Source organism: Tamandua tetradactyla, chromosome 15 (genome assembly GCF_023851605.1).
Source record: "Tamandua tetradactyla isolate mTamTet1 chromosome 15, mTamTet1.pri, whole genome shotgun sequence".
NCBI lineage: Eukaryota > Metazoa > Chordata > Mammalia > Pilosa > Myrmecophagidae > Tamandua > Tamandua tetradactyla.
In genome coordinates this window covers 15,041,372-15,057,584 of record NC_135341.1, presented here as the reverse complement: position 1 = coordinate 15,057,584, position 16,213 = coordinate 15,041,372, and the positions used below count along the sequence as shown (strand labels likewise).

The following is a 16,213-nucleotide window of genomic DNA, read 5'->3' as shown; positions in this document are numbered from 1 at the left end:
AGGAACTAGGAACAAAACCAAGGATACAAAGTTGCAAAGATAGGGAAGACTTCTATACCTTTCACCTGGTTCTCCCCAACTGTACATCTTACATAATTACAGTACAATAACAAAGTCATGAATGAGTGGTGCAATGTGTGTGTATAGTTGTGTATCATTTAGAAACATATAAACATTCTGTGTAACTACCACTGCAATCAAAGTATAGAACAAGGTGTTAATAATAGGGTGGTATATGGGGAAAAAAATGCACCTAATACAAACCATGGATAATAGTTAAAAGTAATATCTTAATGTTCTTTCATCAGCTGTAACAAAGGTATCACACCAAACCTAAGTGTCAATAATAGGGAGTATAAAAGACATGGGGTTTTTCTTTAAGGAGCTATAGAAATGTTCTAAAATCAATTGTGGTGAAGGCACAGCTCTGTGATTACACTGAAAGTCACTGATTGTACATTTTAGATTGTATGGTGTGTTTAAAAATTTTAGGGAGGGTGGGCCATGGTTGCTCAGCAGGCAGAGATCCTGCCTGCCATGCTGGAGACCTGGGTTTGATTCCTGGTGCCTGCCCATATAAAAAAAAAAAAAAATTAGGGAAAAAAAAGGATGTACAATTCAACTACCGGAAAGGTCTCCTTTTATAGTCACACTCCTCCCTTCTGCCCACCCCACCCCAATCACTAATCTATTCTCCATATCTACAATTCTGTCATTTCAAGAATGTTATATAAATGGAATTGTATATGTGACCTATAGAGATTGGCATTTTTCATTCAGCATAATGCCCTTGAGATCCATGTTGCATGTTGTTGCATGTTTCATTAGTTCATTTCTTTTCAATGCTGAATAGTATTCCATTGTATAGATACACTATTTAACAGTTCACCTACTGAGGAACATTTTGGTTGTATCCTGATCTGGACTATTATAAATAAAGCTGCTAAAACATTTGTGTACAAGTTTTTATGTTGAAATAAGTCTTCCTTTCTCTAAGACAAATGCTCAAACATGGCATCCCTGTTCGGATGCCAAAAAAATAAATAAATAAATGCTGATCATATGGTTTAAATGTACATTGTTGCTGTTGTTCTTTTAAGAAACAGCCAAACTATTTCTCAGAGTGGCTATATCATTTCACATTCCAAACAGCAAAGTATGAGTAATTCAGTTTTTCTGTATCCTCACACATCTGATAGTCATTATTTTTTATTTTAGCTATTCTAATAGATGTGCAATGGTATCTCATCATGGTCTTAACTGCATTTCCCCAATTACTAGTGATGCTGAATACCCTTCATGTGCTTTTTCACCATTCTCTTTAGTGAAATGTTTCTTCATGCCTCTTGCCCATTTTCTTATTGGAGTTTTGTTTTTTAATGTTGAGTTGTGAAAGTTCTTTATATATTCTAGCTATAAGACCTTTGTCAGATATCTGGTTTACAACTAATTTCCTCCAAGTCTCCAGCTTGTCTTTAAAAAAGGCCTTTCAGAGAGCAGAAGTTTTTAATTTTAATGAAGCCCAATTTACTGATTTTTTTTTTTTTTTTTTTACTGACTGTGCTTCTGAGGTGATCTAAGAACTCTTTACCAAATACCTGGACCCAAGATTTTGCCCTAAGTTATCCTCTAAAAGCCGTATTTATAGTTTTACATTTTATATTTAAATTCATGCTCTGGGAGGGCCAGAACTCAACAGGCAAAGTTCTCGCCTGCAATGCCAGAGACACGGGCGGATTTGATTCCTGGTGCCTGCCCACGCAAAAAAAAAAAAAAAATCTATGCCTATTTTAAGTTAACTTTTGTAGGTGTGAGTTTTAGGTCTAGGTTCATTCTTCTGCCTATTGATATCAATTGCTCAAGCGACATTCACCGAAGAGGCTATCTTGTTTCCACTGAATTGTTTTTCCACCTTTGTCAGAACAATTGGCGTATTTGTGTAGGGCTATTTCTGTATTCTCTATTCTGTTCTATTGATCTTTGTTTATCACTGTGTCAACCATACACAGTCTTGATTAGTGTAGCTATAAGTCTTCAAATTGGGTGGAATGATTATTCCCACTTTATTTTTATTTTTCAGAAGTCGTTTTAGGTATTCCTTTGCCTTTCCATACAAATTTTAGAATAATCTTGTCTATATCAAGAGAAAAATCTTGCTGGGATTTTGATAGGCCTTGTGTTATAACTGTAAATCAATTTAGGGAGATGAGACATCTTTACTATGCTGAATCTTCCAATCTTTGAACACAGTATTTCTCCATTTAGAGAATTCTTCTTTAATTTCTTTCATCAGTATTTTACAGTTTTAGGCACACAAGTCCTATATGTTTTATCCAATTTCCACTTAAGTATTTTTGGTTTGTTTTTGAGCAGTTGTACATGGCACTGTATTATACAACTGATTTTCTTTTTTTTGCAGGGGCAGGCACTAGGATTCGATCCCAAGTCTGCGGCATGGCAGGCAAGAATTCTGCCACTGAGCCACCATTGCACAGCCATATACAATTGATTTTTGTATGCTGATCTTGTTTCCTGTGTGATTTTTTATCTAAAAGTATCATCCCTTGAATTTCCATAAAAACCAAAAGCTTCCCGGATCTAATTATATGGGGATCAACAGAACATGAATACTCCTTTTTAAAAACATATTTTTTCATAAAAATAAATTTATGTCAGATGTACAGTTCATTTGGCTAATAATACATTGACTGTCTACTCTTACTTGTTAGCCTAAGAGAACATTTAATACATCTTTAATACAAAGATTAACTGGGTCCAGTCTAGGAACTTACGATCTAGTAGGGGAGATATGAAATTGATATTGAAATTAAGGGCAATACAGATAAAGCCAAAGGAGATGATAACACAGGCTATCTACTCTTAATTTAAAATTCAGGACACGAAAAATATCTATATAACCATAATGAAAAGATTAGAAGGATATAAAACAAAATGTCAGCAATTTAGTAACAAGTAGTAAGCTTACAGCTGCTATTTTTTTCCTTTTTGTTTCTCTATATTCTCTATGTTCAATCTCTTTTTTATAAAAAAGAAAAGCCTTCAAAAGTTAAGTAATTTGTCAAAGGATACGGAACTACATTGCAATTAGGAATTCTGTCATTTAGAAATTCAGCAGCGACTTCAGCTTTAGGTCTTCCAACATCTTTAGGCCTATAGGAAAAATTATATTTAAATTATCATTCATGATATAGATCTAAATGAGCTACATAATTTATTTTAAAACATAAAAATAAATTCATGGTGAGTTTATTTATAGGATGTTTAGAAAAAATATTTTTATCTGAGTAATTTTATTTTGGTAATAATTTTTGCTGAATAATTATTCATTCAACCCTAAACAACCCTTGCTGATGTTTCAGATCAACACAAGTCTAACTAAATACTTAAGTAAAAATATTAACAGTGCTTTTATTTTTCAGGCAAAACAAAATAATGCCATGTATCCTGGTCAGTTCCCACTGTGGTATTTCCCATCGTAAAAAATTATTCCAATTCATAGTAAAGACCTTTTAGGATCTTTTTACAGACCCACAGCCTTGCTTGGAAGCCTCCTCACTAAACAGGTCTTGGATAAAATACAGGTCTTGGATAAAATACACACTGAGATTCATTCTAGGCATGTCAGAACCTTCACTATCCCCTTTTCTGAAGGTGTGCTGATTAAGTAGCAAATTCCAGGTCCCTTAAGAAGCCCTAGCCATGTTTTTTCAAGAAGGAATAGTTCCAAGAGCATTATCTAAAATTGCAAATGCTATCAATACTTTCAAAAGGTAAACAGGTAAGGCCTTTAAAGGCTGCTCCTAGATAATAACCACAGAGAGGAAAGAACATGAATTCCATCCTACAATCTCAGTACAAGTAGTATTTTTTTTCCTAATATTTTCCTAATTTTCCTCACAGAAATAGATCACTTCCTTACATATCCATAGTGTTTAATTACTTCTTTTTCACAACATATTTTTGTTATAAACATGCCTATTACACTAGGAATACTTGTAAGAAAGTGACCATATTCTCTTTGTACTCCTCCATATCTAGCACAGCATAAACACTTTAAAAATAAATGAGAATTACAAATTAAATGTAGCTTATTAAATATTTTATTTTATTTAAAACTGGAATTCCAAAGAAAAAGACTTTACTAGGTGAATTCTTATTCTCTATAATAAACTACTCTTTTTTTATTCAGCAATTCTGGTTAGAGTTTTATTCTCACTGTTACCCTAACTTATAATAGAAAAGGCCCTGCTGTAAATCAAGGAACTTGATTTCATTAATGCATTCAACTTCTTTGGGTACAAGGAACTCTTTAGGTATGTAAAAGAGACAGAGTGTCCAAGATTGTTTTAAGTTCTGGATTTTATGTACTCTTACAGTAGATCCAAACAAAAGAACTCCCGGACAATTCTGTGGAGATTTGTTTGCTAATTTACCATTCCAGGATTAAGGGATCAAATGTTGTTTCACTAGACTAGGACTTGAATAGAAAGGTCTTTTACACATCTCATCCTTGTTGTACACCTTGACCAAACAATATAGCCTTGTAAACAAGTACCTATTCTCAGGGTTGCTCTGAAAATTAAGTGAAATAATATAAAGAGCTAAGAAAGTGCCTAGCTCATAAGCACTCAATAAACGTTACCTAGGATTATGATCTTCAATCATTGTTTTAAGTACAAACGCAGCTCAATTACATGGCATGGCTGTCATCAATAACCAGTTACTTCAGTGGTATCTGTGCTAAAAATCTGTCAGACTGTAGAAGACCCAAAAACTTTCATAGAGAAAGGAAATTTTTTCAAGGATTAAAAAAACAAAAACTTAAAAGTCAAATAAAATCTCAACTTCAATTGCAGCCTGTTATTAACTTGACTTAGCTGAACATATCTGTCAGTCTCTTTAATCTTTAAGACCCTCCACAAAGATAAAATAGAGGTTTTATGCCTATCTAAAAATTTAATGTTATATTTTCTGCTAGCCCAATTTTCTATTGTGTACCCAGGACTATCTGAGCACTTTTGAGATAGATATTTTTTACAAAGCAAAAATATTTTGGCTACAAAACTACTTTTACCAAAATGCCCCAAATTTGCAAAATTTAACTTAAAATGAGAGTGGCTGCGACTGTTGTTGTTGTTTTATAAAATTAGTATTATTCTCTCAGTAATTTAAAAAATTATTAAACTATAACGTACTCAAGTTCAAATGATTAACAGAATTAAAGTAAACTAAGATATTAAAACTTACCTAAATAAAAACTGCCTATTTAGATTGGAAACATCTATAGTGTCCATGTCTATAACATGAATCTGTCTAAAACCAGACAATGCCTGTGGGAATAAAAACAATTCAATTAAGCAGAAGTTTCCTCACATTTGAATGTTTAAGATTTGTTTTCAATGTAGTACTCAGTCTATGAATTCTCTGTAATAAACTCTGCATAATCTTATTCAATGATTAAAAATAGTCTTGCAAGGTATATAAAATTCAGGATCCCTGTAAAGGTTAAAAATGTATAATTATTCCATTTTAAATAATCTGTACCCAAGAGAGTAAACTAAAAATTTCTACCGATTAAAGCTGTTTTATAATTCCATAAACACACTCGTAATGTTCTTGCTTTGCTACTAATGATGGTTACTTTAATTGACTAGTCTTACTAGTTAATTGTACTTGCTATTGTTTTTTCAGAATACTATTAAAAAGAAATTCCTACACACTTCACCTTTAGTTTTTGTAACATTAAGCACTCCAGAGTTCAGAAATGGTAACTATTATAAGATATATATTATAAATGCACACCCACACACATATACACAGCACATATAAAGGAATGTCTCAAAAGTATTGAATCAAGAGCAAGCGATAAAAAAAGCTAGGGAAAAGCAAAAAATCTGCTGGGTTTCAATAAACCCATGCAACCCAACAGTACAACAACTGTCCAAATTTACCAGCTAGGCAGCAGCAAAAAAACTGAACAATCCAGACTCCAAATAAGTCTCAATAATTAATTACACTTTTCTGGTTTTGGTCTGTTTACTTAAATGATCAAATTAAATTATTTGCCAACAATTTCCCCACTTTATAGCAAGAAATCTGCAAAATAACTGTCTATACTTGCTCTCGAGTTTATTCCAAACAAGCTTTCAGACTACCACTCCACTCTTGTCAAGTTCACCAATGACATCCATGGTGCTAAATCTAATGATCCATTCTCAATCTATCTGACTTCACCCATCTGAGGTATTTGGCAGGATGGATCACTTCCTCCTCTTAAAACACTTCCTTTATTTGGTCCCCACACTGATAAGAATTTGAACTTTTTTTTTTTAACTGGCTTCCAGTTCACCACACTCAAGAGTTTTTGTCCAACTTTACTGGCCAAATCTTAGAATGCCCCATGCTTATTTCTCTATCTCAATTCTCTGCCCTAAGGGCTCTTGGTGATCTCAGACAATTTCATAACGTAAAGCACCATCTAACCGACACTTCGAACTTAACAATTCGCGAAACCCCAACACCTGATCATCCTCCTTGACCACCACCATCACAACCACCACCACCAAATTTGTTCTTTTCCAACAGTCTTCCTTGTTTCCACATTATGGTAACTCCATCATTCCAGCATCAGGACAAAACCTTGCTATATCAACCTTGACGCCTTTCTCTCCTATCTCACAAGTAATCCATCAGCAAATCCTGTTGACTCCATCCTCAAAATATATCCATAATCTGACCATTTCTCACCCCCTCTAAGGCTACCACCCCGATCCAAGTCACTTGTCATCTCTTACCTGGATGACTATAACAACCTTCTAATCGATCCCGCTCCTTTCACCCCTCCTCTTCATTAATCTATTCTCAATGCATCAGATGCAGTGATCCAGGTTAAAAATCAGATCACATCACTCATCTGTTTAAATCCCTCCAATGACTTCCTGACTTAGAGTAAAAGCTAAAGTCCTTACAGTAGCCTCCAATGTTTGCAGTATTTGTTCTTTGCCCACTCCTGCCCCCAGCACCGGATATCCTATCCAAAAATGATTCCCTTCACCAACTTCTGCTTTAGCTATACTGGACTTGTTGCAGGCATGCTCTCACTTCACAGCTATTGTACCTGCTGTTCCCTCTGCCTGGACCGTTCTTTCTCCAGATATCTGTATGGCTCATTTGCTTACGTCTTTGCTCAAATATCACCTTTTTGCAACTCTTCCCCTGACTACCAGGCTACCTACCTTCCTTTCTCTGTAACATTTATTACCATCTGACACACCAGATATTTTACTTTTTATCTTTTTTGTTACCCTAAAATGTAAGCTCCACAGGCACACACATTTCTCTTATTGTACAGGTACCATTTATTTAGAATGGTGCCTGGCATAAGGGAAAGAGACTCGAATATTTGCTTAATCAATTATATTTGTGTCAAATTCTTGTTTTTTAGAATAAACCTTTGGGGCTTACAATCAATTAAAGAAAAACATGTTTATCTCTTGTGTACTTATGCCTGAAAAAAAGTGGTAAAACTGACAACCCTTAGTTTCCTTCTTTTGTATAAGAGGTTATATAATGCAATAAACAAACAATTAAATAAAATGAGTCACTCCTAAAGTTGCTTGATGGCTAGTCCTCCCATCTAATCTTCAGTTATTCTACATTTAAAATCATTTTAGATCACACTTGCAAATAACCTCAAATTGAAAAAAAAGTTAAGCATTAAGGCACTTGTGCACATATAATGCCTATCAAGAACTACTGCCCATCCTCCATAAACCCTTTTGCTCTAGAAGGGTTTTTTGAGACTTGTCTTTCCAACAAAACTTTAAATTCATTGAAGGAAGAGATCATGACAACCTATAATCCCCACAGAACAAAGCACAACACTATGCACAACAAAGCTTAAATTTTTGCAGTTCCACTAGGAGTGACATCAGTGTTTCATAGCAAAATTAATGTGGCTTGTGTTTATATTTAAACATGGTTGACTTTTTAGGCCCTCCAACTGACTCTGTAACCTGCTACCTTTTTCTACACACCACAGAGAAGCCTGACATACAAATACAGTTCTAAGCCAACTCTCCCCCTACTCATTCAAGTTAAATCAAGTGATAAACACTTTTAAAAAGCTATCTTGTGATTATCAAAGTCAATGAAACCAATTAATTAAGTAAAAAATTAATGGATTTCCAACCAGTGTACAGAAACAGCTTCACTAAGCAATATCTTTCTTAAAATGATATTCATTAAAAACAAATTCATAAAGAAGGAAGCAAGGGAGAGTAAGTAGAGAAAGAAAGGGGTTTAATGTTCCCAAATTTTACAGGTCTATTACTGTTTCATTATCAAAAACTACTGTCTGATTATGTCATAAATAGCAGATGGTTGCATGATACAGTGAAAAAGAACACTTAAGAACCAATGACATGGATTAGATTACAGGTACAATATAATCCAGAAAAACCTGGGCAAATCATTCAACATCTGTCTCAGTGTTTCCTTCTATATAAAATGGCAAAATGTTTCCCTCTATATAAAATGGCAAAACCCTGCCTGGGTTATTTTGATGAGCAAAAGAACTTACTCATTCTTTAAAACGACACAATAAAATATGAATTACTAGTTCTGTTATTTCTTCACTGAAATTAATGAAGGCCTTCTAAAAGGAAACCCAATATCTGTTTGGTAAAGAGCAGAAAAGAAAGTAGAAATAAGAAATTCTACTATGACTTTATATTCGAGAAGTTTACAGCTTAATAAATTCCAAAGTTATATCATTTTAATTACTTTCTGGAATTTGACCTGCCAGACTAATCTAACAAAGGCTCAAGGGAAAAGAGTAACAATCACAAAAGAAATTTCCTAATGTTAGAGAAGGAAAAAGGTTTAATTATCACAAAGGAGAAAAAAATACATATTATATATATACATATATATATATATATGTATGTATGTATATATTACCAGATTTTTCAGGAGCTCACATCCTAAGCCGCCAGCTCCAATGACTAGAACTTTACATGTATCTAACAAAAACTGGAGAGACTGTAAAGAATGGAAAGGTATATTAAAATATGGGCAATTAAAACCATGAATACTATCAATAAAATAACAAACCACAAAATAATTTCTGGATATTTCCATGAAAAAGTGCAACTGAGGATCAAGAACAGACCTTGTCTTTAAATAAGTAAAGTATTTTAAATTTATGAACTAGGTAGATTCAGAAATTCTAAAACCCTAATGATTTCAGAACTTCAATTTTAATTTTTTTAATTGACTGTTATTTAATTTTTATTAAAATTAAAAAGTTAATTCTATTCTATAACAAGAAAAGCTGACCCCAATTAAAAGTCATCTTTTTGTTTTGTAAGGGAGTGAAAAGCATCAAAATCAGTTATTTAACTGATTTCCTCAAAATAGAAAAGTTTTAAAAATGTTAAAAATAAAGTATGAAGCACTGCACAAGGTGTTTAAAGGTTTAGGAAAAATAAGGTAAGAACAATAACACCTGCTTTGAGTACAGTGAGACATACAAAAACAGGAGATGACAGGAAGAAAAAAATAAATAAAACTCTTTGGAAAATTGTGCATCTGCAGAAATACAGTCAAAACAATCATTTTACAGAATTGATCAACAAAGTATCAGGCAAAAAAATCCAGAAGCACAAGAAAATATGGGTTATTCAAAGAAAGGCAGAATTAATATTGTCAATTCTGTACCAGGATTAAAGAAGAGAATTTATTCAAATATGACACTGGGCCAAAACCAAGAGCTTACACTTTAATTTTTAGGAGAAACAAACTATTTCTACATCAAAATAGTGTCTTTTTATAAGCACAGAAGGATATAAAGGTTAACTATAAAGAATACTTTTTTCTACCTTATAATAAAAAATGTACATCTAATTGAACAGATACCATCAACCTAAAATTCTATGCCTTTACTACATAGCATTCTCATAATTTTAACATTCAATTAATTATATTCAATGTTAAGTAAAGACGCTCATTCTAATTAAAATGCAAAATTTAAACAAATACATCTACTTTCCTATCAAAATTAAGTCCTCATAGCAGGGTTACAATAGGGGAGTGTCTCATCAGTTATTTTAACTGGAATTTTAAATGAAGTATCACTCAGAATTTTAAATGAGGTTAGGCCAACATTTACTCTTAAAAATAACTTTCAACTTGTATTACAAGAGAAATGTGAAAATGACTCAAATATTAGTCATCCGAATATCAGTTTAATATTCAATTTAGTACTTCAAGCTGACTTAATTTCACAAAACATTTTATTAGTATTTTTATAAGAAGAGAAAAATTTTAAAGGAAGCATTTTATTATTTTTGAAACATAAAACTATTAGAGGAGTTATTTAAAATAAATGTTTCTCACTTCAGTGCTCGGTTCGAAATCAGGGTGTGTGAAGGGTCCAGATCGCTCGAGGAACTTCTTTACATGGTTCCAGCGACCTTCCCAGTCTCCAGTGTCCCTACACCCACCATCAACAGCCATTCTGCACAGAACACAGTAAATTCAGCTGCAAAGATCAGTTTGAAAAAGCCACACCTACAACTATTATGTATGAATAGTTCATTCAAGGAAATGTAAAGCTAACCATGCCAGACCTGCTCAAATAAAAAGGGAAATATTCAATGTGGTTATGCTTATTGTTCTCTAATTTTTTCTTGACTATTATATGGCTCATTTAAAGTTAAGAAGTGAATGTATTGTTTTCTCCTTTATTTCATCCATTTGATAAAATAAATCAGTCTATATGTTTCTGGGTTCTTATAGCAACCCAAGATCAAATTTGGGATATTTGCTGATTGGTGAAAACATTCTCCAAATTTGGTGTTTACAAAAGATGCCTGCAAACTTTCCCCAATTTGTTCCTTCAATATGCTTGATTCAGGAACTATCAGAGTTACAAGAAAAAAACAAAATCAAAACATTGCTAAACGTCAGAATAGTGCTGCTTCAAATCTTATACAACTCATTTCTTTCCCAAGTTCAAAAGGTATGATTTATAGATCATTTTTTATGAGAGGAACTGTCATATATAAAGAAACGTAGGTTCCAAATGTCAAAAATCAATCTTTTAATACCGTGAGGTGAATTTTGTTGCCACTAAAAAAAAAAAAAAAAAACTTCAGGTTACAATTACCTAGATAGGCATCACCATCTAGAATACTTAGTACATTCAATTGAGTAAGGCAGGATTCAGCTAACAAAATATGTATACCTTCTACTCAGTGCAAGTCTCATGTTTGGTTTTGATAATTTTTAACTGTCCTATAATGCTACAATTTCCACTTTCAAATGTATTAGTAATATCTCTGCACTTTCCTTTTCTGGGAAAAAAAAGCGGGGCGGGGGGGTGGGGCGGCATGGACCAATACCTATTGCCTAGCAATAAAGACCATGTCAAAGCTGGGTTTGTTTCCACAATTAACAGCCCTGTGTGACCTTGAACAGATTACTTAAAACCCATAAAGTCTCATTTGTAGCTACTTCTTAAAGTCATAATGAGGATAAAGAAATAATCCACAGAGGATTTAGTACAGTATTTGGCATATAATAAGCACTCCAACTTTACCTGTCATTTTAAGCATAAGTGGAAGGGAAATGAAAGGAGAGAAGGGGTGTGAAATTAAGCTTATCTTCCAGACCTCTTGCAATTGAAATTCAACTTACTGAGATAATTTCTGAAGGAATACAGTTATTGGGAATTTGGCACAGAAATCACTAACTCACCACACCCACTGCAAGATCATTTTTTCCACTCCCACGTAGGGAGGGGAATTATGTGCATTGGCCAGGTTGAAAAACACTTGAAAATTTGTCGCACCAGCACAAATTATCACTGATAAAGAAATAGGATATGTAATAAATGGTGAAAATAAGCTGCTTGGGGGTCAACAATCAATTTGCAAAAGTGACTTCAGTGCTTAGTACAATATCTGATACATAAAGTTCTCATTAAAAGTTTGCAATTAGTACTGTCTCAACGTTTTATGGAAAGACAACACGGCCTTGTATTTTCTGTTTAAATCAGATTCCCTTTTCACAAGGTCAAGGCTCTGACAATTTGGGATGAAGGAAGAAGGGGGTGCCAGGGTCTTTCCGCAAGTCCCTTAGGTCAGGCACCTCAATGGGTCCCTGCAGCACCTGCTGCAATGCACCGCGGCCCCGACGCCGGCCCGAGACAGACACCAAGAGCGGCCCGCAGGGCCCCCGGGGCTACCGGACTGGGGTCAGGGGATGAGGCCGCGCGGCCTGCGCTCCAGGTGCCCCCCTCCCACACCCCCGGGCCCGCTGCGGCTGGTCCCCTAGGCCTGGGGTAGTGGGAGGCGGGGGCCCCCAGAGAGGGCCCCGGCCTCCCGGCAGCACTAACTTCTCAGCCAGCAGCTCCTCTATTCTCCTTCTTTTCTTCTCCCTAAAAGAAAGAGAGAATAAAAGAAGGGTCAGCATCACGCTATACGTTGGGCGCCGCGAGGGGATGGGGGACGAGGAGACGAGGCGGGGGGGCATGAGGGGACCCCGAGTGGCGGCCGTGGCCGCCCACCGCCGCGCTCTCTCACAACCCAACCCGATCCGGCGCGCCTGCAGAGCCCAGGTACTTACGGCTCCTCGCCATCCGCCATATTGTTCCCCGCCTTCTCCCATGAGCCCTCACCGGCGGGCGGGGCCGCTTGGAGAAGGGGGAGAGGCCGACGGGGAGGGGCGGGGCGGAGAGAGCTTTAACTACACCTAATTAGATAAATCTTGTAAGTGTATAACGTAGTTATGCTGCGTGAAAATATAGACACAGTACATTATGTTTCTACAATTTATATGCTAATATATAATTATATAAAATGTTGGTATATTCTATGAAAAAGCTTCTGGAAACACCACCCCAAAATACCAACGCTTCCCTCTGAGGGAGTGAACGTGAAATTCAGGGAGAATTTTCACTTCCCACTTTTCAGGACAGTTCCACCGTATTTGCATAGAGGTACACACTGTAAGAATAAAATTTATCTGAATCAGTTTATGGCGGGAAGTGGAAAGCATTATTTACTTTGTGAAAATATTGATATTCTGTGTCACCTCATTCTGTCAAATAAGAAATTAAGTGAAAATGCAACTAGTTTGAAAATTTTTTTTCTGATGACAATATATATTTACTGTAGAAAAACAAAGAAAAAGCACCAAAAAAGAGAATTATTTAAGCACCCACAATCTCATCAACTAAAGTTATAGGGTGATAAAATTTGGAGCTATTTTCTCCCAGAATCAAAAGCACGCACGTATGTGTCTGGATGGCAGAATGAAAAATAATAATAATGATATATATAGTTATATATATAATATAATTATATAATTATATATGTATATATAAACCCTTCCTGGACTGGGACAAGAATGAAAATTGAAGTCAGAAAGAACTGACTTACTCCCCACTTATTAACCCTGAGCACATCTGTTTCTTCATCTGTACCCTGGGAATAACAATATCCATTCTGTAAGTGTTTGAGATTAAGTGAAATCCACAATGGTTCTCAAAATATTGTCCCAGATCAACCAGATTAGTATCACTTGGAAACTTGTTAGGAATGTAAATGTTCGGGCTCCACCTAGCCTACTGCGAAGCGCTCAGGGTGATTCTGAGCACGGAAAGTTTGAGATCCACTAAAACAGGGTGTATAAAACCTGATGTGTACTCAGTGAATGTAGTTACTGTCACTAAATTGTGTTATATAGTCTCCTCTTTATCTTACTCTCCATTGAACCTTCAGCAAGGCTTGTACTATATTATCCCCCAATCAAGTTCAATTCAATAGCATTCATTGAGCCAGGCAGTAAGACTGGGGACAGAGTTCACAGTTCGTAGCAGGAGGTGCCAGCCTCTCTTCATCACATGACTCAATATCAACCCAGAGACCTCTCTCTATTTGTTGTCTGGACAGATAGAACTCCACAGATGGAAACCACTGAGATTAAACCAAGAGCTTCTCAAAACGGGTTCCTGTGAGCTGGGGGCCCAACAGTGGTGTGTTCAGGGAACTTGATGAGTGCAACAAATATTGCAGCCCCTCAGATGGTAAAAAACCATCTGGCGCCTAAGGGTTCACCTATTCCAACCCACCCATTTCATGGGGCAGGGCTTGTGGTGGAGCTAAGGCCACCTGGCCCTGCATCTGTGTGCCTTGGGACTAACACCCTGACTCACTGTGATGGTATTTTGATAGATGACACCAGACATTCCCACCGGCTGAGACTGACTGTTTAAAAATAGCCACCTGCCCTAGCCAGTAATGCAAGAAACAGAGACATGCAAGTAAAACCTTAAAACAGATTATTTCATTTCAAATAGAACAGATCACAACTATTAGACATCCACCATGGTTTATATACAGATAGATAAATATTCAGAAACACCAGTGCAGATATAAAAGCTCCAGGAAGGTGTCTACAGTGAATCTGATCCCAGTGAATGACTAGTGACAGAGAAATTCTACTAATAGCATTTCAAAGGACCTCACATGTTCATTTTTATTTAAAACGATTTTATGACAAATGTGCAGAGAAATGTTTGGAGGAAAAAAAGATGGTTCCCAAAATCCAAACACAAATAGAAGCATAATTAATATTTTGAGAGGACGGTAGAAGGGAACCTTAATATATACAGTTTTATCTGCCTTTTATTTTGTTTCTTTTATTTTTTTATTTCCTTTATTTTTATCTTTAAGCCTCTCTGGAGGCTTAAAGATAAAATAAATAAAAATACACTGAACAAATATTCACTGAATATAAATCTGAAACTGCTTTAAAAATAAAGTTTCAATAAATTTTTTTTCCTGGTTATCAGTTGCCTATGACCAATGAATAATCATATTGTTATTAATACATACTTGGCAGCTTTCGGTCATGCACAATTGGAAGGTCAAAGTTCTTGGTCACAGTTCCTAATGTTCATTGATCACTCTAACAGGTGTGGGGCCTTAATGGGGCTCCAGCCCAGCCTTGACCAAAATCATTACTCAGCCTACCTAGAGTGCTGCTGCTTGAAATTTCTTCACACTTCACAACCACTTCCTGTAACTGAGCACGGAGGCTTGGCGCATCTCCAGCACTTTTCAAGTTCTGTCTTGTATTTAGGTTAGTCATTTCCACTGCACTGCAAGACACTCAAAGGCTACATCCTTCACTCATTTTTTGTTCACAGCATTGAAAGGACTCAAAACGTCTGTTAGCCTTGCAATGAATTTTCTGGGCCTTTTCTCCCCTATCATGTCTGCTCAGATATGACCATGACAGTAAAATTGCAACAAAACAGAGAAAAATCAATGGATGTTTATTATAAAAGCAAGAAAATTAATCAGGTCAAAATACTCAATACCACACAGATGAATCATGGGCTGTACCAGTATTAATAACAATAACACTAATATCTAACCGTGAGCACTTACTATGCTGTAAGTGCTTTCAATACTCTTTGTCCTTACTTTGCTGTAGGAGATGTTCTTATTATCTCCACCTTACACATAAAGAAACTGAGACTTGGGGAGATTGACAACTTCCCCAAAGTCACCCCACAAGAAGGAGGCGCTGGAATGCTAATTTTGCTCTCTCTGACTTTGTACCTTCCCATTTTTCCAGAATCAAGAACATCTGAGCACTCAAGACATTTTCACATTTTAAATTTTATTCCAACAGCAGCACCTAGGATATATCTTAGCACTGGTTCAATTCAATCACCAAGCTCTCCCAACTACCAGTGGCACTATTTCTTAGCAGCACAATAAACTCCTTACTCCTTTCTGAATCATCAAGGAAATTTCAAATTATGTCTACTAGACTTTATATTAGGTATAATTTTATTGCTTTCCACTCTTTTTGAAATTTGTTGATCAGAGTAGAGTGAATTCAGTTTCTTAAAAAAAAAGCACCACTTAGTTGCCTTATGGACCCAAAATAGCACTACTTGGTATATAACCAGAAGAGATGAAAGCAATGACATAAACAGACATTTGCACACCAATAATCATAGCAGCTTCATTCAAAATCACTAAGAGATGGAAACAGTCCAAGCGCCCATCAACAGATGAGTGGATTAACAAATGTGGTATATACATGAGATGGAATATTATGCAGCAGTAAGACAAATGACATCCTGAAGCACATGACAAGATGGATGAGC

The 16,213-nt window shown here is 35.6% G+C and overlaps 1 protein-coding gene across 4 annotated transcripts in view; it reads right to left on the bottom strand.

Moving 5' to 3' along the window:
- The window catches only part of UBA3 (ubiquitin like modifier activating enzyme 3), a 32,542-nt gene extending 19,831 nt beyond the window's left edge, over positions 1–12,711 (bottom strand). Inside the window, exons 1-6 of one of the 4 annotated variants that reach the window (XM_077128747.1) lie at positions 12,652–12,711; positions 12,422–12,463; positions 10,420–10,540; positions 8,983–9,063; positions 5,269–5,351; positions 3,091–3,171 (exon numbers count right to left, since the gene is read on the bottom strand). In XM_077128747.1, the coding sequence (XP_076984862.1) occupies positions 3,091–3,171; positions 5,269–5,351; positions 8,983–9,063; positions 10,420–10,540; positions 12,422–12,463; positions 12,652–12,671 (428 nt within the window). In that variant the 5' untranslated portion in view covers positions 12,672–12,711. The remainder of the gene's footprint in view (positions 1–3,090; positions 3,172–5,268; positions 5,352–8,982; positions 9,064–10,419; positions 10,541–12,421; positions 12,464–12,651) is intronic. The other 3 variants (XM_077128749.1, XM_077128748.1, XM_077128751.1) reach the window with 3 other exon arrangements.
- Positions 12,712–16,213: the final 3,502 nt, after the last annotated feature.